General features: G+C 45.2%; 3 protein-coding genes across 3 annotated transcripts in view; 1 reads left to right on the top strand and 2 right to left on the bottom strand.

Moving 5' to 3' along the window:
- LOC142191151 (uncharacterized) overlaps window positions 1–25,701 on the top strand; it is a 1,229,165-nt gene that overhangs the window by 361,020 nt on the left and 842,444 nt on the right. The gene's annotated exons all lie outside the window — the stretch shown is intronic.
- On the bottom strand, window positions 5,600–7,737 carry LOC142211586 (uncharacterized). Its single transcript, XM_075280390.1, has 2 exons — window positions 7,734–7,737; window positions 5,600–7,382 (listed from the first exon to the last, which is right to left on the bottom strand). The coding sequence occupies exons 1-2, from the start codon at window positions 7,735–7,737 to the stop codon at window positions 6,355–6,357; spliced, it is 1,032 nt and encodes a 343-aa protein (XP_075136491.1). The 3' UTR covers window positions 5,600–6,354.
- On the bottom strand, window positions 12,930–14,899 carry LOC142211073 (uncharacterized). The gene is made up of 3 exons (XM_075280351.1): window positions 14,713–14,899; window positions 14,050–14,582; window positions 12,930–13,059 (listed from the first exon to the last, which is right to left on the bottom strand). Exons 1-3 carry the CDS (start codon window positions 14,788–14,790, stop codon window positions 12,930–12,932), a joined length of 741 nt encoding a protein of 246 aa, XP_075136452.1. The 5' UTR covers window positions 14,791–14,899.

Below are 25,701 nucleotides of genomic sequence, written 5' to 3'. Positions count from 1 at the left end.
ATGGGTGCGGTTAGGGTACACCATTTTAGAGTTGTCCTTATAAAGCAACAAGAGGGCAACACCCCCTCTCATGAACATAAATGAGTGACAGACACACGTCTGGGTCGGGGTGGTGGTCATCCATGGGGGGGTCATCCATGAGGGATCTATGGCAGGTCTGCCTGCTATCTCTTCTCTGTCATCCTGGACAAGATGTCGTGACCATCCCAGAGTCCATCAACCAGATGCTCAAGCATGAACCAAGCTGGAACTCTACAAGATATCCAGATGAAGAAATCCAACTATTAGCTTCTCTGATGTAAGCTAATGAGACATTGACTGAGATTTCTGTTATTCTGGAAGGTTTCCCAGTTCCTGTTTTTCCTTGAAGACCTTAATAATTCAACATATTTTTTTTTATATAAAAAGCTTAGTCTTCTCTCTTAAGGCCTCTCAACACGTGACTACAAATTTCACCAAATATTGAATACTAGTAGAATCCCCGCGGCTTCGCTCATGGAAAATATGTTAAATTGTTGGTTATGCTAAAGTAAAATTTTCAGTGTCACACTAAAATTGACATTTTCAGAGCTACAGTAATTTTTTTTTTCACTTAAAATTTTTATTATTTTGTCATTTTACTAATTTATCGTAACATTCATGTGAACTTTTTTTTTTATTTCAACATTTTTATTGATTTTATATAAATCAATACATATTATGTAGTATAAACAACTATTTTTTGAACAATTTTTTTTTTTTATAAAAATTAAAATGTATGCCCCTTATACAAACATATAAAACCTTTACACCCAATTAACAACATAGTGTGGCCCTTCCCCCCTCCCTACTGTGTCATCTATAAGTAGCTCACAGACAAAAGAGTAACATTGGTTATAGTTACACAATTATCTATTGTGGTGCTTTTTGGTAAACAAGGTTTCTGGTTTTACCTTCATGTGCATACCTGTATATGAAAAGATTCTAGAGCAAGCAATGTACAACTGTCCATGTGAAAAACACGGGCTCTCCAAATTAATGCCGGCTACTTTAAGTTATTGACCTTGTGCTTTGTTTATAGTCATAGCAAATGCAAGTTGGATTGGGAACTGCAGACGCTTAGAATTGAAGGGCCTGTCGCTTGGTAGCAAAGGAATGAAAACATTTGCTCCCTTAGGGTGCATTCACACTGAGTAAACGCTAGCTTATTCTGAACGTAAAACACGTTCAGAATAAGCGGCGTCTAAAGCAGCTCCATTCATCTCTATGGGAGCGGGGATACGAGCGCTCCCCATAGAAATGAATGGGCTGCTTCTTTCACTCCGTGCAGTCCCATTGAAGTGAATGGGAAGTGCCGGCGTATACGGCAAGCTCTGCTCATGCCGGAGCGTACACGCCGGCACTCCCCATTCACTTCAATGGGACTGCACGGAGTGAAAGAAGCAGCCCATTTATTTCTATGGGGAGCGCTCGTATGCCGGCTCCCATAGAAATGAATGGAGCTGCTTTAGACGCCGCTTATTCTGAACGTGTTTTACGTTCAGAATAAGCTAGCGTTTACTCAGTGTGAATTCACCCTTAGAGTTTCCCATAAGAATAGCGGCTTCAATAACATTGGGCAGGAGACTCTTAATGCACAATCTTGTGCCGTTACACATTTTTGGTGGGTTAAGGTTCTGAAGCAAAATCATTGTGGCTCCTATTTTTAAAGTGAGCTTATTCCGTGGCATTCCAGGAGGCTCCAAAGAATTGAGAAACTCCAATGGATACATTACGGCTTGTTCACTCTCCATGACTGAATCAATGGACATGTATGTGGTTGCTAGACCAGGCAGCCTTCTCTGAATTAGTACATTTATGGAGCCACTGATGTTTGTTAAAATTCCAGGGAAAACTTGGTCAATAAGCTCCATTACCGAAGATATCATTTCACAAAAGTCTTCCGTAAAGGAAATGAGACCAGTAGTGGAATCAGTAGGGAACTTGTCATTTGAAGACATAGTAGCTGGTGTGTAAATTTATCTGCAGTTGTATCTCCCATCAAATGAACCCGCATATTAGTAGTAAGAGTTTGCTTCTGAACATGTATCCACAGATGAGAAGATTTTAGACAGGCATTCAGCTTATCTGCCGGTGTTGCTCCTTTAAGAACAAGTAATGTCTGGCAGAAGTCACCTGCAAAAATTACAACAATTCCCCCATTAAACAATCGGTTCCCTGCAGATCTTTCAAGGTACGATCAAGGGCCTTGACCGCTTTCTCGTGCGCCATGGTACATTAATCCCAAACAATTACTTTGCAAGTTTGTAATACCTTAGCTTTCCCAGAGCCCTTAGGCTGGGTTCAGACAGGATTTTTTGGACCTGATTTTGACGCAGAGGCCGCCTCAGAGTTCGGTCCAAAAAAGCCGCGACTGGATGCCAGTGCAGTGCATACAGTGCACCGGCATCCAGTCGCGGCATTTTGCTCCGAATTAGGCCCAATTGAATGGGTCTAGTCGGAAGGGAATATTGCACTGCGGATATCCGCAGCTGATTCAGGGCAAGAAAGGGCATGATGCTTCTTTTTTCCGCGAGCAGGAACAAACTGGAAAAAGGAACCCATTGAATTCAATGGGAGGCGGGGTTTTTTAGCCAGATTTTGACACGGATTCCGTGTCAAGATCCGGACCAAAAAACCCCATCTGAATCCAGCCTAATGCTGAATGAGCTGTGCGCCCTCCATCTAAAAGAGTGGCCACAATCCCAGATGAAGCAACAGCCAAGGCAATGTCATTGTTTTACCAGAACCTCCTGGTGCATCTAGGAAAAATAGTCTCTCCCATTTCCACTGGAAATCTGAGCCATAGTTGCCCAAATTCACAGCTTTGTGCACAAAGAAATCTATGAAACTGCCAAATCCATGGCCCGGAGGCCCGTGAAAAATACTGTAGTGTGCAAACAGCCACTAAGGATACCAGACATGTTTTATCAGTGCGTGTCATGTGTGTGCACGCGTGTGATCCATGTGTATGTATGCGTGTGTGCATGCATGTGTGTGGTCCATGTATATGTATGCGTGTATGTGCGCATGTGATCCATGTGTTTGTGCATGCACAGTGCAAGTGCCCATCCATGCGGTAGTTGTGTGTGAGTACGCATGTGCTCTGTTCATCCATATGCGTAGTGTGCATTCATCTTAGTGTATTTGCGTGTGTGTGTGGTCCTTGCGTGTGCATTTGTGTGTGTATAGTGCATGTGGTATTTATGTGGTGTGTTGTGGTATTTGTGTTGTGCTCGGTGTATATGTGCTGTGTGATGTTTATATGATGTTTGTGAAATGTTTGTGTGTTGTGTGTCGTGGTGTGGCCCCTTCAGCAGCGACTCTTTGGTGCTGTCGCTAAAATCCATCCCTGTCGGTCAGGACTGTTGCTTTTCCCTCAGCACTTTCACTTTTCCCCATTATATGTATAGAGCCTAATTTTGGGTGGCCCAATCTCATGACGGGGGGACGCTAGTGAGATATAACGTGCGCAGTATTCTGCTCCTGTGCGGGGCATGCCAAGTTTCACCCAAATCGGGTGAGAACTGTGGATTTGTAAATAGCAGACTACTACAGATTTTGAGTTTTATATATATAGTTTTTACAGACTGACACAAAGTGGAAAAGTCACCTGTGGTCTGACCAGTCCAAATTTCAAATTGTTTATGGAAATCATGTTCGTCATGTGTTCTCCAGGCCAAAGAGGAAAAGGACTGTCCGTATTGTTATCACTGCAAAGATCAAATGCCAGCATCTCTGATGGTACGAGGGTGTGTTAGTGCCCATGACATAGGTAACTTGCACATCTGTGAAGGCACCATTAATGCTGAATGGCACATACGGGTTTTGGAGCAACACATGCTGCCATCCAAGTAACGTCTTTTCCAGAGACGTCACTGCTTATTTCAGCAAGACAAGGCCAGGCCACATTCTGCAGGTGTTACAACAGCGTGGCTTCGTAGTAAGAGAGTGCGGTACTAGACTGACCTGCGGTCCAGACCTGTCCTTCCTTCAAACTGTGTGGAGCATTATGAAACGCAAGATACAACAATGGAGACCCCAGACTGTTGAGGAATTGAAGTTGAACATCAAGCAAGAATGGGAATTCCATCCACAAAGCTCCAACAATTTGTGTCCTCAGTTCCCAAATACTTATTGAGTAGAGATGAGCGAACAGTGTTCTATCGAACACATGTTCGATCGGATATCAGGGTGTTCGCCATGTTCGAATCGAATCGAACACCACGTGGTAAAGTGCGCCAAAATTCGATTCCCCTCCCACCTTCCCTGGCGCCTTTTTTGCACCAATAACAGCGCAGGGGAGGTGGGACAGGAACTACGACACTGGGGGCATTGAAAAAAATTGGAAAAAGTCATTGGCTGCCGAAATCAGGTGACCTCCATTTTAGACGAATAGTGGATTTCAAATCCGGGTCATATGAGAATGTGAACTTTGTGACTATGAGACAGGGATAGCTGTACAGGCAGGGATAGCTAGGGATAACCTTTATTTAGGGGGGAATGTTATTAAAAATAACTTTTTGGGGCTCTATCGGGTGTGTAATTGTGATTTTTGTGAGATAAACTTTTTCCCATAGGGATGCATTGGCCAGCGCTGATTGGCCGAATTCCGTACTCTGGCCAATCAGCACTGGCTAATGCATTGTATTGGCTTGATGAAGCAGTGCTGAATGTGTGTGCTTAGCACACACATTCAGCTCTACTTCATCGGGCTAATAGAATGCATTGGCCAATCAGCGCTGGCCAATGCATTCTATTAGCGTGAACTGAGTTTGCACAGGGGTTCTAGTGCACCCTCGGCTCTGCTACATCAGATTGCTACATCTGATGTAGCAGTGCCGAGTGTGCATCAGATGTGTAGTTGAGCAAAACTGACTCAGCACTGCTAAGTCTGCATTCGCATAGGAATGCATTGGCCAGCCTTCGGCCAATCAGCGCTGGCTCTGCCGGAGGAGGCGGAGTCTAAGGTCGGACCTGAATGGAGACTGGTGTGGAGCGATCTTAGACTCCGCCTCCTCCAGCAGAGCCAGCGCTGATTGGTCGAGTTCCGTACTCTGGCCAATCAGCACTGGCCAATGCATTTCTATGGGGAAAAGTTAGCTTGCGAAAATCGCAAACTGACAGGGATTTCCATGAAATAAAGTGACTTTTATGCCCCCAGACATGCTTCCCCTGCTGTCCCAGTGTCATTCCAGGGTGTTGGTATCATTTCCTGGGGTGTCATAGTGGACTTGGTGACCCTCCAGACACGAATTTGGGTTTCCCCCTTAACGAGTTTATGTTCCCCATAGACTATAATGGGGTTCGAAACCCATTCGAACACTCGAACAGTGAGCGGCTGTTCGAATCGAATTTCGAACCTCGAACATTTTAGTGTTCGCTCATCTCTATTATTGAGTGTTGTTTAAAGGTGATGTAACACAGCGGTAAACATGCTCTGGGCCCCGTCTTCTGTTGCCTCAGTTACAGCTTTTTTGGAACATGTTGCAGACAAACTAATTCAAAATCAGTGAATATTTGCAAAAAACAAATAAAGTTTATTCGTTTGAACAGTAAATATCTTATCTTTGTAGTATATTCTGGATTCATTTATACTTTACACAACATCCCGACTTCATTGGAACAGGGGTTGTATTATACTGTGTGGGGGCAACAAGGAGGACATTATGGTGTGTAAAGACTACACGGAAGATATTGTAGTGTACGAGGCCTACAAATGGGCACATTATACTGTGTAGGGGACACAAGGAGGGCATAATAGTGAGTGAGGGCGACCTCTGATAACATCAGGACTATGTGATCAGACTCTTGTGTGGGTGGGGATATTCTGCATTGTACAAGATAGTGCGGCATTATAGAGACAGAGAAAGTTGCTGAGAAGGAGAGGAGAAAATGTGTGAGCAAGAGCGGACCTGTGGGTGTATTATATGAAAAATAAAAGGGAACATAGAAGTGCATTTTATGAGCTTGAAGAGTGAGACATGGGGGGACATTATTTGAGACCTGAGAGGTGGGAACTATGGGTGCATGATATGAAATATAGATATAATAGACATTATTCCCTTTGATCATTATACATGATTTCCTAATAAAAAACAAAAATTACAAGAAAATCAGTCCCAAGAAGCGACAGCTGAATGTAACTAAGTTGCCATTATAGGTATCCCGGATAAAAATAACCTCGGTCCATTATGTAATGGCAAACAAATTAGAGATCGGCCTTAATCAGAACTTTAACATTAAATTAAATAATTTAAGCTAAAAAAAAAAACAGTGAATGTAAGTTCCATGTTACTACCTAGACGGGTCAATGACTTCAGGTTGAAAATCCACTTACATCAGCTTCTCTCCTGTGTGAATTCTTAGATGTTCAACAAGATGTGATTTCTGAGCAAAACATTTCCCGCACTCTGGGCATGAATATGGCTTCTCCCCTGTGTGAGTTCTTTCATGTCTAACAAGTTCTGATTTATAGGTAAAAGATTTCCCACATTCTGGGCATGAATGTGACTTCCCCCGTGGGTGAAACTTTTGATGTTCTACAAGAGTTGATTTCTGAGAAAAACATTTCCCACATTCTGGGCATGAATATGGCTTCACTCCTGTGTGAATTTTATAATGTTCAGCAAGATGTGATTTCTCAGCAAAACATTTCCAACATTCTAAGCATGAATATGGCTTCTCCCCTGTGTGAATTCTATAATGTTCAACAAGAATTGATTTCTCAGCAAAACATTTCCCACATTCTGGGCATGAAAATGGCTTCTTCCCTGTGTGAGTTCTTTGATGTTGAACAAGATGTGATTTCTGAATAAAACATTTCTCACATTCTGGACATGGATATGGCTTCTCCCCTGTGTGAATCTTCTGATGTTTAACAAGATATGATTTAGATATGAAACATTTCCCACAATCTGGGCATGAATATGGCTTCTCCCCTGTGTGAATCTTTTGATGTTCAACAAGATGCGATTTCTGAATAAAACATTTCCCACATTCTGGGCATGAATATGGCTTCTCCCCTGTGTGAATTCTCTGATGTCTAACAAAATTTGCTTTCTGAAGAAAACATTTCCCACAGTCTGGACATGAATATCGCTTCTCCCCTGTGTGAATTCTCTGATGTTTAATAAAATTTGTTTTCTGAAGAAAACATTTCCCACATTCTGGGCATGAATAGATCTTCTCCCCTGTGTCAGTTCTCTGATATATAACACCTCTTCTGCAACTTTCATTTTGCTTAACAGACTGTGATGAATTAGAAGAAAGATCTTTCTTCTGAACGGCTGAGGGTATATCTGGGGTAATGACATGTTCTTCATATGCATCTTGTTGGATACCATGATCCTCTGCTTTATAATCTGTAGATGTCAGATGTCCCTCTGAGCTCCTGGTACAGTCATCTGACAAGAAGAAAAGAAATATTAATATTATTGAATACCATAACCATATATGTATATTCCCCACTGAGCTGCCACTGCCTGCCTGGTTGTCAGACCACATAACAGTCCGCCAGTCAGCTACTGTCCATGTTTGGATATTTCTAGCCCATTGAAGATGTGCAGCTTCATGTGCTTGTGTGATCAATGGCCTCTATTGAGGTGAACGTCTCCAAATGTTCAATGCATGCAGTTTCTGTTGCAAAGTTCGCTCGCTAACAGGTTGGGAACGACGTTTCCCCCTTTTTGCAACTGTCACATCCTTACATTTACCCATGTTTACGTACAATTACTGCTTGAAACAAACTGTCTAACTGATCACTATTGCCTTATGATCACGTAAAGGTAGTGCGCACGCAGTTGAGCACGTGACTCGACCGCTGCCCCATCTGTACAGGCTTAACAATTCATCTGTGCTTGTGCATTAGGGTGACAAATTTTTTGCTCAGTTAGCTTACTTTAGAATGCCATAAATCTTACTGTATTACACCCCATACACACAATAGAATCCAAACCACATCTGCTGGATTTCCCAGCCTGAACTCACCGCGGATCTGCTGTCCCATACAGTATGTAGTAGGGTCTGTGGAGTCACAAGGAAGCAGGGACTCCTACCGTCATAGATCACTAAGATACGGGGAGTCCTGGTGTGTGGACAGAGTTCGGGCTGGGAAATGTGACTGATGTACAGATCAGATTTTCTAGTCCGGATTCCATAGTGTGATTGGGGTCTAAGGTGAGGTTTACACAGTGACATTTGTAGAAGCTGCTTCAGGAATTCAGAAGAGGAATTTTTCCGCTTTACCAAATCAGCCCCCGAATCTCCATCAGATTCCTTACTGGCCAGGCGGGATTTTCCACCTCCCATTTATTTCCATAGCGCTCTGAGGTGGAATCTGCCTGAAGATCGAGCAGGAGGATTATTTTTCCGCTACCTGAAACAATCTGCTATATAATTCTGGTAAATTCTTTCCCTTCACGAGGACTGACAGCCGGTGAGGAAGAAATTTGCCTCGTTCACATCGATGTCAAGTCCATACTCCTGCTTTCCCCCTACGCCCAACAGCAGCACAACTGGGGTATTCCTGCCGCTATGAGCTGTTAGGACAGGTGGAATTTTTAATTACCTAACAGCTTTGACTTCTATAAGAGGCCAGAAGACCAACTCCCCCTTGTGTTTTTTTCTGTCCTGTGGGACAGGACAGGTGGTAGGGGGAGAGGTGTTCTGGCCTCTTACAGGGGTCGGGGCTCCCTCTCCCCCCCCTGGATTTTTACCTTCGGCTCCTTTTTGCTTTTTTCTTCCTTGTCCCGCGCTGTCCCTGCTGCCGGCTCCTGAACCTGAGTGGTGCCGGCCGCTGGACAGAACCTTTCTGTCGCGGCCGGGGTTCCGGCGGCGGCCCTAGCGGGCAGCCATTTCCAGTTCGGCCGCGCATGCGCGGTAGGTCGCGGCCCGAAGTAGGCAGCGGCCGGGATCATTTGAGTTTCAGCGGTCCCCTAGTTGGACAGTAGAGTATATCCCCCCCCACCCTAAGACTACAACGGGGGCGGGGTAGGGACACCGTTTTTGTAGTGTGTTTGCGAGGGGCGGGCTTCTGGATTCTGGCCCCTCCCCTTCCTACTGACAGTGCTATTTAACCCCCCCCCCCTCCACCACCTAGTCCTTGCTTGTCGCTTTGGTTACAGGCCCCTACTCAAGCACCCTGTGTCAGAGTAGTGATTGCGGATTGCTATTGCTTTTTTGAAACAAAAGTTCCTGCTACGTATAGGTCTGGTGGAGGGGGAGGGAGTGGGTGGTTCACCTGCTGATTTAAGGATATTGATTGTCTGTTTCTTCCTTTTCTAGAATGTCATCTTCATCCTCCTCTGCCCTCCATCCTAGGAGAAAGAGTGCGTCAAAGAGGAAGCATCTGGCCTGTGCCAAATGCAGGATCCCGCTACCAGATTCCTACGAATACAGGTTTTGCCAGGGGTGCAGAGCTCCTCCCTCTGAAGCCACCCCCATTCGAGAGGTAGTGTCGTGGGTCAAAGACTTCGTGTCCCACTCCATGAGAAAGGTGGAGGACACCGTTTCCCACCTGGCGAAGCGGCCCCGCCTAGAGTCATCTGAGCCCCCTCTCCCCCCCGGAAAAGCTTCATATCAGGGAGGTGGACTCCTCCTCTGAAGATGCAGAGGATGCGGGGAAGAAAATATTCCCACTGGAGAGGATGCCTAGGCTATTTAAAATCATTAAAGCACGGTGCTCCCCACAGAAGACGGGTCAGGTCTGCAAGACCCCATGGATCGCCGGGTGGAAGGGTCCCTGAGGCGTACATACGCAGCCTCTTCCGCTCAGGCCTCTGTGGCCATCGCGGCTAATGAGGTAATCTCGGGTCTCCAATCTGAGTTGCATTCCCTCAGCAGAGATATCGATGCAGGAGTCAATCGGGACGATCTCTTATCGGCAGTGAAAGACATCAACCTGCTGGTTGACCATCTCTCGGAGGCCACACGTTTCCAGGCAAGACTGGGTGCCAGAGATATGGCACTCTCCACTGCGGCCAGACGTCCCCTATGGCTAAAGCCTTGGCGAGTAGACAACTCTTTGACGTTCAGCCTCTGCTCGCTCCCCTTTGAATCAGGTAGGCTCTTCGGCAGAGAGCTGGACAGAATAATGGAGGGCCTCGCTGATTCTAAGGGGAAGAATCTTCCCCAACCTGCTGAGAGGCGAAGATCTTTTCGAGGTCGTGGATCTTCCCAGAGAGGCTCCAGAGGTCAGAGGCGCGCTGGACCTCAGTCCAGAGGTAGAGGACCCGGTACCTCCCGTGAACGAAGAAAGACCCTCTGACGGTGTTACCTCCCTCCCCCCAATGCCTTCCGAAGTAAGCGGCCGTCTTTCCTATCATCTGGCTGCCTGGCGTCTGCACACCCGGGATCCCTGGGTCATTCAAACGGTGCAGGAACCTTCACATCCCGTCCTGTAGACAGGTTTATAACAACTCGCCCTTTTCAGGGCCCCAAAGAACTTCCTCTGGAGAGATCCGTCCAAGAATACGTGGACAAAGCAGCTTTGGAACCTGTTCCTCAGGCGGAACAAGGCCAAGGTGTCTACTCTCCGGTTTTCCTGGTACCCAAAACTTCAGGCGGATGGCGAATGATTATCGATCTCAGGTACCTGAATCAGTTCATCCGCAACGCACGTTTCCGTATGGAAACCATTAAGTCTGTGCTACCCTTTCTGCAGCCCGGAGATCACTTCGTCACTCTGGATCTAAGAGACGCATATCTCCACGTACCTATCTTTCCCGCACACAAGAAATTTCTAAAAGTTGCAATATACATGGACGGAAGATTACTGCACCTTCAGTTCACCGCCCTCCCATTCGGCATATCATCAGCCCCCCACACCTTCACAAAGGTGATAGCTCCGGTCGATGCCGCCCTGCGCCTCCAAGGGATCTTCATTGTCCCATATCTGGACGACTGGCTTCTCAAGGCTCAGTCAAAGCAGGTCCTCACCACGCAAGTACAGACTGTAGTAGCTTTGCTAAGCCAGCTGGGCTGGCTAATAAACTGGCAAAAGTCAGTCGTGATTCCATCAACACTAATCCAGTTCCTGGGTTTCATTTTAGACTCTCTCAACATGACGATCTCTCTGCCTTTTGCTTGCAAGGAAAAGATTGCTCGAACGGTTCATCATCTCTCCGTCACCAGGAAGGTTACTATCAGGATGGCCATGAAGGTCCTAGGCTTGATGTCCGCCTCCATAGAAGCAGTCCCCTGGGCCCTGTGGCACATGCGCCCACTGCAGAGCGAGATCTTGAAAGTCGGGAATCACAGTCCTTCGGGACTACAGAAGCCTATCCAGTTAACCATCAGCACCCGGCGTTCACTAGCCTGGTGGCCCCATCTATGCGATGGGCAGTCCTCGGTCAGGTTCACCTGGACCCTGCTGACAACAGATGCCTCCCTCACGGGATGGGGAGCTCATCTGGGGGAGACCCCGGCACAAGGTACATGGAACCATCTGGAGAGAATGCGCTCATCCAATTGGCGCGAGCTTACGGCAGTTCACCGAGCACTTCTGACGTTTGCGCCTGTTCTGCGGGGGAAAGCAGTCAAGATACGGACGGACAACCTAAAGGCAGTCCGTTAAATCAACAAACAGGGGGAACCAGGTCCCCCTCTCTTCTGCAGGTTACCAACTTGATCTATGCCTGGGCAGAACAGAATCTTCTCCAGTTGTCAGCGGTGCACATCCGAGGTTGTCTGAACATCCTGGCGGATCAGCTCAGCAGAGGTTTGACAGCCCCAGGGAATGGTCTCTAAACCAAGACATCTTTTCACCATCTCACCGAGATGTGGGGTCTCCCCGAGGTGGATCTGATGGCCACCCGATACAACGCCAAAGTAGAAAGGTTCTGCTCCCTGTACCAGGAAGACAACCCTTTGGCGGTGGATGCCCTGTCAATACCTTGGAGGTTCAAACTGGCATACGTTGTTTCCCTCCCATTCCGAAGGTATTGACGAAACTCAGGCAGGACCAGACCTCGGCAATAGTGATCATGCCGTTCTGGCCAAAAAGGGCATGGTTCACCAACCTCATCCTTATGAGTCGGGGGAAGTACTGGAGGCTTCCAACTGTCCGAAACCTGGTAACTCTAAACAGCCGGCCGTGCCAGGGCCTGGACAAATTCAATCTCACTGCCTGGAGGTTAACAATGCCGTATGCGGAGAAGGAGGATTTCCCAGGGAGTGCTAAGGACCCTAGCACATTCAAGAGCAGAATCAACTAATCAGAGCTACCGAAGGATCGCCCCGGATATTCCGGAATTGGTGTACAGAAATTCAGTCTTGGAGTTCCTACAAGACAGCCTGGAAAGGGGGCTAGCACCCGCTACCGTGAAGGTCAAAGTATCAGCTCTGTCTGCTCTCCTGGAGACTAGATTATCTAAAGATCCTCTTATCAAACAATTCCTAAGAGGGGCTGCTAGGCTCCGCCCACAAGTGCAGCCTCCTGTCCCTACCTGGGACCTAGCTGCGGTTCTACAGGGGCTCTGTACTCCACCCTTTGAACCCTTATCTGAAGTGGGTTGGAATTACCTATCATACAAAGTGACTTTCCTGCTGGCAATAACCTCCGCCAAGAGGGTTGGCGAAAGCAGGCCTTAGCGGCCTCCGAACCCTTTATAACCTTCTTTCCAGACAGAGTACAGTTGAGGTTCATTCCAGGATTCTTGCCAAAGGTACCCACTCTTCAGAATATCAACCAGGTAATCTCCTTACCGGCCTTTTTTCCCTCTCCCACCTCGGAGTGGGAGGAGAAGATGCACAAGTTGGACTAGGTGAGTGCATTACGAATCTACCTGGAGCGCACTGCGTCCTTCCGAAAATCAGAGCATTTGCTACTCAATGCGTTTGGCCACAATAGAGGTGCCAAAGCATCCAAACCAACTCTGTCAAGATGGATCAAGGAAGCTATTATCTGCTCCCTACATGCTCAAGATCTTCCAGTACCAGACTTTGTCTGTGCCCATGCCACCCGCAGTGGCAACATCTTGGGCCGAAAGGCGGTCCTTTTCCTTAGAGCAGATATGTGCCGCAGCTTCCTGCAATTCGCACCTAACATTTGCCAAGCATTATAGACTGGATTGGCGAACGATGGATTCTACAGCGTTTGGACACTCTATGTTGGCATCAGCCTGCCAGGATCACCCACCCTAGGGTTAAGCGATACTTGCTAAATCCCCAGTTGTGCTGCAGTTGGGCGTATGGGGAATGAAAGATTATGAATGATAATCTGTTTTCCCTTATCCCAAACAGCAGCACAAGGCTCCCTCCCTATGCTGTGCTATTTGTACTGTTATACTATTTTATATTATTTCTATGAAATATATATTGTACTTTATACTTGCCACTAACACAAGGGGGAGTTGGTCTTCCGGCCTCTTATAGAGGTCAAAGCTGTTAGGTAATTAAAAATTCCACCTGTCCCAACAGCTCATAGGGGCAGGAATACCCCAGTTGTGCTGCTGTTTGGGCTAAGGGAAAACAGATTATCATTCATAATCTTTCAGTACGTTCTATTCTATACTACATTTATTACCCCCTATAGCGGTATCACATTTATATTCAGGTATTATTTGTATTTTACCTGAATCGGGGAACAAATAGTCTAAACAATGTCTGAATAGAATCAGTGACCCTTCTGTGCTTTATATAGTGGTGACTCCTCACCTGGGCGGGTCCCTGTAGGAATGTCCTCCTCACACTCCTCATCACCACTCACATAGGGCTCTTCCTTTATTATCACAGGTATAACATTAATGTCGCTCACATCTTTATCCTGGTGGAAAATCTGGGAAACAAATAATGTAAAAGTCACCGGACAAATGGGGAAGTCGCAGAGAATGTTCTAGATCATTAATCCGCATGAAGATGAAAGATGTCCTGACAGTAGCTGCAGGTCTGTGAGAAGCCGGATAAACATATTACATGGTGGCTCAATGACACCGCCCATGTATATAACCATATAATACTGCTGGATACAACAAGACTGACCACAAGGACTTCACAGCCCGTCTACACATCATAGGGAATATCTCCATCTACCTGATCATCATCCTGTGGAAGAAGAGGACTGGGACATCTCTCCGGTGTTGTCCTCTTACTGGATCTACCTGTAGGAAACACAGACAGGGACTGAATTCATTCTGTACATACAAATAATGGAAGTCCATGTGTATATAGTCATGTCTATTACCTGCTGATGTGAGGGGCTGGTGGTCCTCCATCATCACCTCCTTGTACAGATCCTTGTGTCCTTCTAAATACTCCCACTCCTCCATGGAGAAATAGACAGCGACATCCTGACACCTTATAGGAACCTGACAACACAATGATACAGTCATCACCCCGACCCCTCCAGTTACTGTATAATGTCCCAGCATTCCCAGCACTGTCACCTCTCCAGTCAGCAGCTCCAGCATCTTGTTGGTGAGTTCTAGGATCTTCTGTCCATTGATCTCCTCCTGTATCAGGGGGTGAGGTGGAGGCCCTGGAATTGGTCTCATGGTTCCTCCATATCCCTCATACACAGGAGCCTGACAGCGCCCACTAGAGGTTTTCTTCACTACTATGTAATCCTGGTTATGGGGAGACACATTAATAAATCTCACTACATACATGTCCAGAGTCCATCACCTCTCCAGTCATATCATCTGTTATTACTATAGATAAGAATGGTGTCATGATGACATCATCAGAATCTCTCACCTCTCCAGTAAGCTGGTAGATGATCTCTAGGGTGAGATTTAATAGACTTTCCGCCATCTTGTTCTTGTCTCTTTCCATCCTTGATGGATCAATCAGGAATATTCTCTTATATAGAAGATACTGAGAGGATTCTATATTGTAGGAACCTGAATGGAGAGAAGATGAGACAATGTAATCACTACACGGAATCCCATGGAATAAATAGAAGAGTTGAGTCCCATTATTATCACCACCTCCTACTTCTGAGGGGGGGTTTGTGACTATTCTCAGGGGTCTGAGCAGAAAGATTCCCCATCAATCAGGTATTTATCCTCTATCGTTTAGGTGTATACTGTTCAGTAACATTTTGTGACTTCAGATCAGATAAGTTTTATTGCCAGTTTTTCTGTACATAAATTCAAACAATCGAAAAAACAACAACAATTCAAAGTAAATATGGAGACACAATCCGACATATAAAAAGGGGAAGTCCATTAGGACCCCCCACTAAATTTCCTAAACATCCTACGATACAATGCAAATAACAGTGATCAAGGGATCAGGAAATAGTAGAAATGAGAGATCTATCCCTAATGAGAGAAGGGGAGGGAACACCAGGTGTATCCAACCATACCCCCAAATTTTTTCAAATTTAGTTTGGGCCTTTCTTTGTATATATACTCCCCTCTCCAGCCTAATAGTATTATTAAATTAAGCTATCAATTCTACCAGAGAAGGAGGGCTCGGGTCCAACCAATGGTAAGCAATCAATTTTGTGACTTCCAGGAGACATCTTTGACTCATCCTTCACATTTCCCTTCTCTGAAAAGTTTGCAGCACAGACATCTTTGGCTCCTCACTTCTCCAGGAACCCGACCCACGTTGTCCTCACCTACACAAAACCTCCATCCTGCTGCTACCCCAATTATACAATATATGATATAACCCCCCCTAATGAATAATACTCCTAAGTGCATCTTTATATTAATAATGTCCGTGTGTACCCCCTGTATAAATAGTGCCCCTTATTAATAATATCCATATGTACCCCCTATATAAATAGTGCCCCTTATTAATAATGTCCATGTGTACCCTGTATAAATAGTGCCCCTTATTAATAATGTTCGTATGTAACCCCTATATAAATAGTGCCCCTTATTAATAATATAATATATATATAATACCAGGACAGATAGCGCTTTACCCGGGGCACAGATCGGGAAAGCCGACAGTGCGCTGAATTCAGCGCAGTGTCAGCTTTCCAGCAGTATATAGAACTGCCTGTGCCCAATCTGATGAAAGGTCCTCTTTAACCCCTTCCCGCCAATGGCATTTTTTGATTTTCGTTTTTGACTCCCCTCCTTCTAAACCCCATAACTTTTTTATTTCTCCGCTCCCAGAGTCATATGAGGCCTTAATTTTTGCGGGACGATTTTTTCTTCATGATGCCACCATTAATTATTCTATATAATGCACTGGGAAGCAGGAAAAAAATTCAGAATGGGGTGGATTTGAAGAAAAAATGCATTTCTGCGACTTTCTTACGGGCTTTGGTTTTACGGCGTTCACTGTGCAGCCAAAATGACATGTCCCCTGTATTCTGTGTTTTGGTACGGTTCCAGGGATACCAAATTTATATGGTTTTATTTACATTTTGACCCCTAAAAAAAATTCCAAAACGGTGTTAAAATTTTTTTTTACTAAAAGTCGCCATATTCCGACGGCCGTAACTTTTTTATACATAGGTGTACGGGGATGCATAGGGCGTCTTTTTTTGCGGGGCCGGGTGTACTTTTTAGTTCTACCATTTTCGGGAAATGTTATTGCTTTGATCACTTTTTATTCAAATTTTTATCAGAATTAAAACAGTGAAAAAACGGCGGTTTGGCACTTTTGACTATTTTTCCTGCTACGGCGTTTACCGAACAGGAAAAATATTTTTATAGATTTGTAGAGCGGGCGATTTCGGACGCGGGGATACCTAACATGTATATGTTTCACAGTTTTTAACTACTTTTATATTTGTTCTAGGGAAAGGGGGGTGATTTGAACTTTTAATACTTTTTATATTTTTTTTTTTTATTTTTTTTTTGCATTTATTAGACCCCCTAGGGGTGTTGAACCCCAGGGGGTCTGATCACTAATGCAATGCATTACAATGCTAATGCATTGCAATGCATTGCAAAAAATCATCATCTCTTTTGCAGGCTGTATACACCAGCCTGCAAAAGAGAGAATTTGCAGACTGGCTGGGAGCCCTTAACAAGGCTCCCGGCTGTCATGGCAACGGGGGGTCGGCCCTGGAGCATGCTCCAGGAGCCGGCGATCCCTGCCAAAATGGCGGCGCCCATGCGCCGCCGGGAAGATGGCGTCTCCGGCGCCTTTGACAGCAGCGCCGGAGGGGTTAATGCCTCCGATCGGTCCGGGGACCGATCGGAGGCATTAGAGACGGTTGTCTACTGCTTAAAGCAGTAGACACCCGGCGGCTATGGCGGCCGCCCGGCTCCCGGGCGGTCGCCATAGTTACAGACCCGACACGCGCCGTACTATTACGGCGCATGTCGGGAAGGGGTTAATAATGTCCGTGTGTACCCTGTATAAACAGTGCCCCTTATTAATATTGTCCATGTGTATCCTCTGTATAAATAGTGGCCCTAATCGATGCCCCAGGAAATTCCTAATTAAAAAGTTTTCCAAGTTATCCATAAAAAATAATCAGTGGGGCTCAAAAACCCGGGACCCCCACTGATCATCTGTGTGAATGAACCTTTGTGCCTGTGTAAGCACTGTGACCCCTTCTCTGTTTACACAGTGTCATCGATCTCATTATTTTCATAGATTGTAAGCTCTTGCGAGCAGGGCCCACAGTCCCATTGTGTGAAATGACCTTCTTTGTTATGTATCTGTCTGTATTTGAACCCTACAAATTGTACAGCGTTGCGGAATATGTTGACGCTATATAAATAAAATTTATTATTATTATAGTGGTCATGTCATGTAACTACGGCCTGGTCCTATACACATTTATATGACAAGACTGGAATTCCATCACATGGTCAGACAGCGTGTGATATAAACAGGCGCCATAGCCCCTTCAAACTGCTGATCTGAGGAGGTCTAATGATCTCTTCTTGATAATCTGTTTTAAGGATAGATCATCAATAAAAATAAACTGGAAACCCCTTTAATAAAGCCCAATTATCACCTTAAAGGGGTTGTCCAGCATAACCACTTTTTTAATATGAGGCCAGAGAAGGTTCTCCGGTGTCTCCCAGAACGTTCCAAACCTGCTGCTCCGGTGTTTTCTTCGAGCGGAAGTTCCCACGGCACTGTGAGGTCCCTTGTCAGTGACCTCAGCGGTCATGTGTGGTAGGGACTTCTGATAGAAAAAAAAAAACCACTGGAGCAGCAGAACCGGAGCATGTTGGGAGACGAGGGACAAGTGAGTAGGGTTTTTTCTTTCGCCTTTCCTGGTCTCATATTAAAAAAGTGATTATCCTGGACAAACCCTTTAATTAGTTGCCTCCTTTCATTATGCCCCTGATTCCCCCTGTCATTAATACTGCTACCCTAATGAACCTTTATATAAATGATGTCCCCTTATATAAATAACACCTCTTATAAATACCCACAAAATCTTCAAAAAAATAAAAATAAAATTATATATACATTTATATATTATGTATATGTTATACTCACCTACCTGCGATCCCTTGATGGAATTGGCGTCTTTTCTTCTTCACCCAGGATAACAGCACACACGATGTCTGCATCTCAATGTACGAGTAGAGGAAAGCTCAGGTTGCACACGTCCCGTCAGATAAAGTTATCTGCATAGAGATGTATCAGGTGGGACGCATGGAGACTGGCGCCTCTCCTGATAGTGCCGCCAGAGGCAGCTGCCTCGCTTTGCCTCATTAGAGGTGCGCTCCTGCGTGCAATCCACTAAGGAGGGGAAGAAACCCTCAAGAAGGTGAGGAAGTGTCCAAAGATATGGAGCTGACACCTGTAAAGATGACACTGACTTTCCCTGCAGCTTCAGTCACAACAAGTGATGGTTCGTCCATCGATCTCTTGGAACAGCCACAACTGTCACAGATAGATCTCCCACATTTCTGTCTGGAATACAATCTACTGGCCATAGAGGTGAAGACACTCGGCCCCTGATATTACCAGCACACTGGAACTAACTGTACAGTCCTCCCTGACCCTGACAGAAGAGGAAGTATTACAGCCTAGTACGCAACGTGCAACAACAAGTGACTAATGCAGAGAAGAAAGTGGCCAACGGGAATCTGTAGGTTTGTGACTTACTGAAATGAGCAGAATCTTACATGATGGTATAGAGGACGTAGAGAATGGGCCCCGCTGTAGGGACATGAGAGGAATGAGTGTCCCGGAGAATGTTCCATCCAGAGATCTAACACCGATACAGGGGCTTGTAAAAGTATTCACACCCCTATAGCAATACTTTGTAGAGCCGCCTTTGGCTACAATTCCGGCTACAAGTCTTTTGGGCTCGGTCTCTACCAGCTTTGCACATCTAGAGATGAGATTTCTGCCCCTTCTTCTTCTTTGCAGCCAGATTGGATGGAGCGTCTGTGAACTGCAATTTTCATGTCTTGCCACAGATGCTCAATGAGATTTAGGTCTGGACTGTGACTGGGCCGTTCTAAGAGCGGAATATTCTGTGATCGAAACCATTCACTGGAGCTCGGGCTGGAGGTTTAGGGTCATTGCTGGAAGGGGAATCTCCTGCCCAGTCTCAGATCTATTGTAGGATCCAACAGGGCCACGAGGAGGACATTATAGTGTGTGGGGGCCACAAGGAGGACATTATAGTGTGTGGGGGCCACAGGGAGGACATTATAGTGTGTGGGGGCCACAGGGGGCACATTATAGTGTGTGGGGGCCACAGGGAGGACATTATAGTGTGTGGGGGCCACAGGGAGGACATTATAGTGTGTGGGGGCCACAAGGAGGACATTATAGTGTGCGGGGGCCACAAGGAGGACATTATAGTGTGCGGGGGCCACAGGGAGGACATTATAGTGTGCGGGGGCCACAGGGAGGACATTATAGTGTGCGGGGGCCACAGGGAGGACATTATAGTGTGTGGGGGGCCACAAGGAGGACATTATAGTGTGCGGGGGCCACAGGGAGGACATTATAGTGTGTGGGGGCCACAAGGAGGACATTATAGTGTGTGGGGGCCACAAGGAGGACATTATAGTGTGCGGGGGCCACAAGGAGGACATTATAGTGTGCGGGGGCCACAGGGAGGACATTATAGTGTGCGGGGGCCACAGGGAGGACATTATAGTGTGTGGGGGGCCACAAGGAGGACATTATAGTGTGCGGGGGCCACAGGGAGGACATTATAGTGTGTGGGGGCCACTGAATGTATGAGAAGGGCTGAGAGCGAGCACTTACCTCCTCCAGTACAGCAGCCGTCTGATCACGGGACCTGTGATGATGTCATAGGTGTGGGAGGAGTCAAGAAGTCACATGATCGGGTCCTGCTGTTATCTCTTCTGGTAAAGTCTAAATACTACTCTCCGTAAGGACCTTCTGACGTCACAAGGTCACATGACCAGATAGGCGTGTCTTTACTTGTAAGCAGGACCTTCTACTGTATCCTGTGTAGTGGAGCAACATGGAGATCTGCTGTGAGGTGTACGAGGTAGTGAGGGGGTTACGGCTAGAATAGAGTCGCTCCTCCCCCTATAGCTCGGCTCCAGTCTCCTCACTAGTGGCCGCTCTAGATTGGAGTTGCTGGAGGGAGAAGCTGCTGGAACCAACTCCAATGTAGACTGTTCAGTACTGAGGTGACTAGAATGGAGAGATTACAGGAGCTGCCCCAGAAAGCCCCAATCTATTCCCCTCAGTACAGGAGCAGCCAGAGGGGAGTCTATAGGGAGGGGCGGTATATATGTGTGTGTATAAGTGTATATATATATATATATATATACTGTATATGTGATTAGCGATAGGAGGAGAGGGAAACACAATCCTGGACATATATACACATGGCACTCATATACTATAGATATACTGTATATGAGCATATAATTTATGAGTGCCTTATGGTCTGAACAGAGCGATGACACCGCGGCCTAATGTGTTCATTTCTTGTTGTAAGTGATAATGGCAGTATATGGCAAATAATAACTAACATAGATCTAAATTCTGATGTATGGCTATGCACTTGCTATATCAGTATATAGTTACTATAGGTAGGTCCATGGTCTGGGTGTATTCTGTAGTTACTATAGGTAGGTCCATGGTCTGGGTGTATTCTGTGGTTACTATAGGTAGGTCCATGGTCTCGGTGTATTTGGTAGTTACTATAGGTAGGTCCATGGTCTGGGTGTATTCTGTAGTTACTATAGGTAGGTCCATGGTCTCGGTGTATTTGGTAGTTACTATAGGTAGGTCCATGGTCTGGGTGTATTCTGTAGTTACTATAGGTAGGTCCATGGTCTGGGTGTATTCTGTAGTTACTATAGATAGGTTCATGGTCTCGGTGTATTCTGTAGTTACTATAGGTAGGTCCATGGTCTGGGTGTATTCTGTAGTTACTATAGAAAGGTTCATGGTCTCGGTGTATTCTGTAGTTACTATAGGTAGGTCCATGGTCTGGGTGTATTCTGTAGTTACTATAGGTAGGTCCATGGTCTGGGTGTATTATGTAGTTACTATAGGTAGGTCCATGGTCTGGGTATATTCTGTAGTTACTATAGGTAGGTCCATGGTCTGGGTGTATTCTGTAGTTACTATAGGTAGGTCCATGGTCTGGGTGTATTCTGTAGTTACTATAGATAGGCTCATGGTCTGGGTGTATTCTGTGGTTACTATAGGTAGGTCCATGGTCTGGGTGTATTCTGTAGTTACTATAGGTAGGTTCATGGTCTGGGTGTATTCTGTAGTTACTATAGGTAGGTCCATGGTCTGGGTATATTCTGTAGTTACTATAGATAGGCTCATGGTCTGGGTGTATTCTGTGGTTACTATAGGTAGGTCCATGGTCTCGGTGTATTTGGTAGTTACTATAGGTAGGTCCATGGTCTGGGTGTATTCTGTAGTTACTATAGGTAGGTCCATGGTCTGGGTGTATTCTGTAGTTACTATAGGTAGGTCCATGGTCTGGGTGTATTCTGTAGTTACTATAGAAAGGTTCATGGTCTCGGTGTATTCTGTAGTTACTATAGGTAGGTTCATGGTCTGGGTGTATTCTGTAGTTACTATAGGTAGGTCCATGGTCTGGGTGTATTCTGTAGTTACTATAGGTAGGTCCATGGTCTGGGTGTATTCTGTAGTTACTATAGGTAGGTCCATGGTCTGGGTGTATTCTGTAGTTACTATAGGTAGGTCCATGGTCTGGGTGTATTCTGTAGTTACTATAGGTAGGTCCATGGTCTGGGTGTATTCTGTAGTTACTATAGGTAGGTTCATGGTCTGGGTGTATTCTGTAGTTACTATAGGTAGGTACATGGTCTGGGTGTATTCTGTAGTTACTATAGGTAGGTCCATGGTCTGGGTGTATTCTGTAGTTACTATATGTAGGTCCATGGTCTCTGTGTATTCTGTAGTTACTATAGGTAGGTCCATGGTCTGGGTATATTCTGTAGTTACTATAGATAGGCTCATGGTCTGGGTGTATTCTGTGGTTACTATAGGTAGGTCCATGGTCTCGGTGTATTTGGTAGTTACTATAGGTAGGTCCATGGTCTGGGTGTATTCTGTAGTTACTATAGGTAGGTCCATGGTCTGGGTGTATTCTGTAGTTACTATAGGTAGGTTCATGGTCTGGGTGTATTCTGTAGTTACTATAGGTAGGTCCATGGTCTGGGTATATTCTGTAGTTACTATAGATAGGCTCATGGTCTGGGTGTATTCTGTGGTTACTATAGGTAGGTCCATGGTCTCGGTGTATTTGGTAGTTACTATAGGTAGGTCCATGGTCTGGGTGTATTCTGTAGTTACTATAGGTAGGTCCATGGTCTGGGTGTATTCTGTAGTTACTATAGGTAGGTCCATGGTCTGGGTGTATTCTGTAGTTACTATAGAAAGGTTCATGGTCTCGGTGTATTCTGTAGTTACTATAGGTAGGTTCATGGTCTGGGTGTATTCTGTAGTTACTATAGGTAGGTCCATGGTCTGGGTGTATTCTGTAGTTACTATAGGTAGGTCCATGGTCTGGGTGTATTCTGTAGTTACTATAGGTAGGTCCATGGTCTGGGTATATTCTGTAGTTACTATAGGTAGGTCCATGGTCTGGGTGTATTCTGTAGTTACTATAGGTAGGTCCATGGTCTGGGTGTATTCTGTAGTTACTATAGGTAGGTTCATGGTCTGGGTGTATTCTGTAGTTACTATAGGTAGGTACATGGTCTGGGTGTATTCTGTAGTTACTATAGGTAGGTCCATGGTCTGGGTGTATTCTGTAGTTACTATATGTAGGTCCATGGTCTCTGTGTATTCTGTAGTTACTATAGGTAGGTCCATGGTCTGGGTGTATTCTGTAGTTACTATAGATAGGTTCATGGTCTCGGTGTATTCTGTAGTTACTATAGGTAGGTCCATGGTCTGGGTGTATTCTGTAGTTACTATAGGTAGGTCCATGGTCTGGGTGTATTCTGTAGTTACTATAGGTAGGTACATGGTCTAGGTGTATTCTGTAGTTACTATAGGTAGGTCCATGGTCTAGGTGTATTCTGTAGTTACTATAGGTAGGTCCATGGTCTGGGTGTATTCTGTAGTTACTATAGGTAGGTCCATGGTCTGGGTGTATTCTGTAGTTACTATAGGTAGGTCCATGGTCTCGGTGTATTCTGTAGTTACTATAGGTAGGTCCATGGTCTGGGTGTATTCTGTAGTTACTATAGGTAGGTCCATGGTCTGGGTATATTCTGTAGTTACTATAGGTAGGTCCATGGTCCGGTGTATCCTGTAGTTACTATAGGTAGGTCCATGGTCTGGGTGTATTCTGTAGTTACTATAGGTAGGTCCATGGTCTGGGTGTATTCTGTAGTTACTATAGGTAGGTCCATGGTCTGGGTGTATTCTGTAGTTACTATAGGTAGGTCCATGGTCTCGGTGTATTCTGTAGTTACTATAGGTAGGTCCATGGTCTGGGTATATTCTGTAGTTACTATAGGTAGGTCCATGGTCCGGTGTATCCTGTAGTTACTATAGGTAGGTCCATGGTCTGGGTGTATTCTGTAGTTACTATAGGTAGGTCCATGGTCCGGTGTATCCTGTAGTTACTATAGGTAGGTCCATGGTCTGGGTGTATTCTGTAGTTACTATAGGTAGGTCCATGGTCTGGGTGTACTCTGTAGTTACTATAGGTAGGTCCATGGTCCGGTGTATCCTGTAGTTACTATAGGTAGGTCCATGGTCTCGGTGTATTCTGTAGTTACTATAGGTAGGTCCATGGTCCGGTGTATCCTGTAGTTACTATAGGTAGGTCCATGGTCTGGGTGTATTCTGTAGTTACTATAGATAGGTTCATGGTCTGGGTGTATTCTGTAGTTACTATAGGTAGGTCCATGGTCTCGGTGTATTCTGTAGTTACTATAGGTAGGTTCATGGTCTGGGTGTATTCTGTAGTTACTATAGGTAGGTTCATGGTCTGGGTGTATTCTGTAGTTACTATAGGTAGGTCCATGGTCTGGGTGTATTCTGTAGTTATTATAGGTAGGTCCATGGTCTGGGTGTATTCTGTAGTTACTATAGGTAGGTTCATGGTCTGGGTGTATTCTGTAGTTACTTTAGGTAGGTCCATGGTCTGGGTGTATTCTGTAGTTACTATAGGTAGGTCCATGGTCTCGGTGTATTCTGTAGTTACTATAGGTAGGTCCATGGTCTGGGTGTACTCTGTAGTTACTATAGGTAGGTTCATGGTCTGGGTATATTCTGTAGTTACTATAGGTAGGTCCATGGTCTGGGTGTATTCTGTAGTTACTATAGGTAGGTCCATGGTCTGGGTGTGTTCTGTAGTTACTATAGGTAGGTCCATGGTCTCGGTATATTCTGTAGTTACTATAGGTAGGTCCATGGTCTGGGTGTATTCTGTAGTTACTATAGGTAGGTCCATGGTCTCGGTGTATTCTGTAGTTACTATAGGTAGGTCCATGGTCTGGGTGTACTCTGTAGTTACTATAGGTAGGTTCATGGTCTGGGTGTACTCGGTAGTTACAATAGGTAGGTGCATGGTGTTAGGGACATCAAGGGGTCCTCATAATAGAGTATGTTGCAGAGTTCCAAATCAAATAACAGGCCTGGATAGGCTACACCCATCCTTGAAGCCTGGAGAATCACAAAGACACACACACAGCTGATAGTGTATCAAGTGAGTTCTGATTTTAATGGTGCAAAAAGGTAGTTTAAATACAATACAGACAAAAGCAGGTTGGACTATTCTGATGACATGATTGGTTATAGAGTTACAACATAAGGTGTGGCACATGACTATTAGATAAGGCCTAATGTAATCTGCATCTCATTATTACTTTCCAAACTGGGATGACCTTTCTCATGAAATAAAGAAGAATTTAAAATATTTATGTGTAAACCAACATGTTACACTAATTCTAGATGTATATATCACAGCAAGAGAGTTAATGATCACATGCTGGTCTTGGGGCTAACGATCAATAGGTTATAGAACCTGTTTCTACACACACCTTCAAAGATGAGACCCTTACCATAAACAGATAAGGAGTTATAACCCATCCATTAACATTCTACATGCCTTATCCCCTAAAGGGGTCTCTTAGACTCTAAACAGACATTCTTATAAAGTTTATATAAGAAAAAGATTACAAGATGGCTGACAAATGGCTACAAGATGAAGGATGGCTACAAGATGAAGGATGTGATCCTAACAATGGTCTGGTTGTATTCTGTAGTTACTATAGGTAGGTTCATGGTCTGGGTGTATTCTGTAGTTACTATAGGTAGGTTCATGGTCTCGGTGTATTCTGTAGTTACTATAGGTAGGTT

This window comes from Leptodactylus fuscus, chromosome 1 (assembly GCF_031893055.1).
Source record: "Leptodactylus fuscus isolate aLepFus1 chromosome 1, aLepFus1.hap2, whole genome shotgun sequence".
Lineage (NCBI taxonomy): Eukaryota > Metazoa > Chordata > Amphibia > Anura > Leptodactylidae > Leptodactylus > Leptodactylus fuscus.
This window is presented reverse-complemented; position numbering and strand designations above follow the sequence as displayed.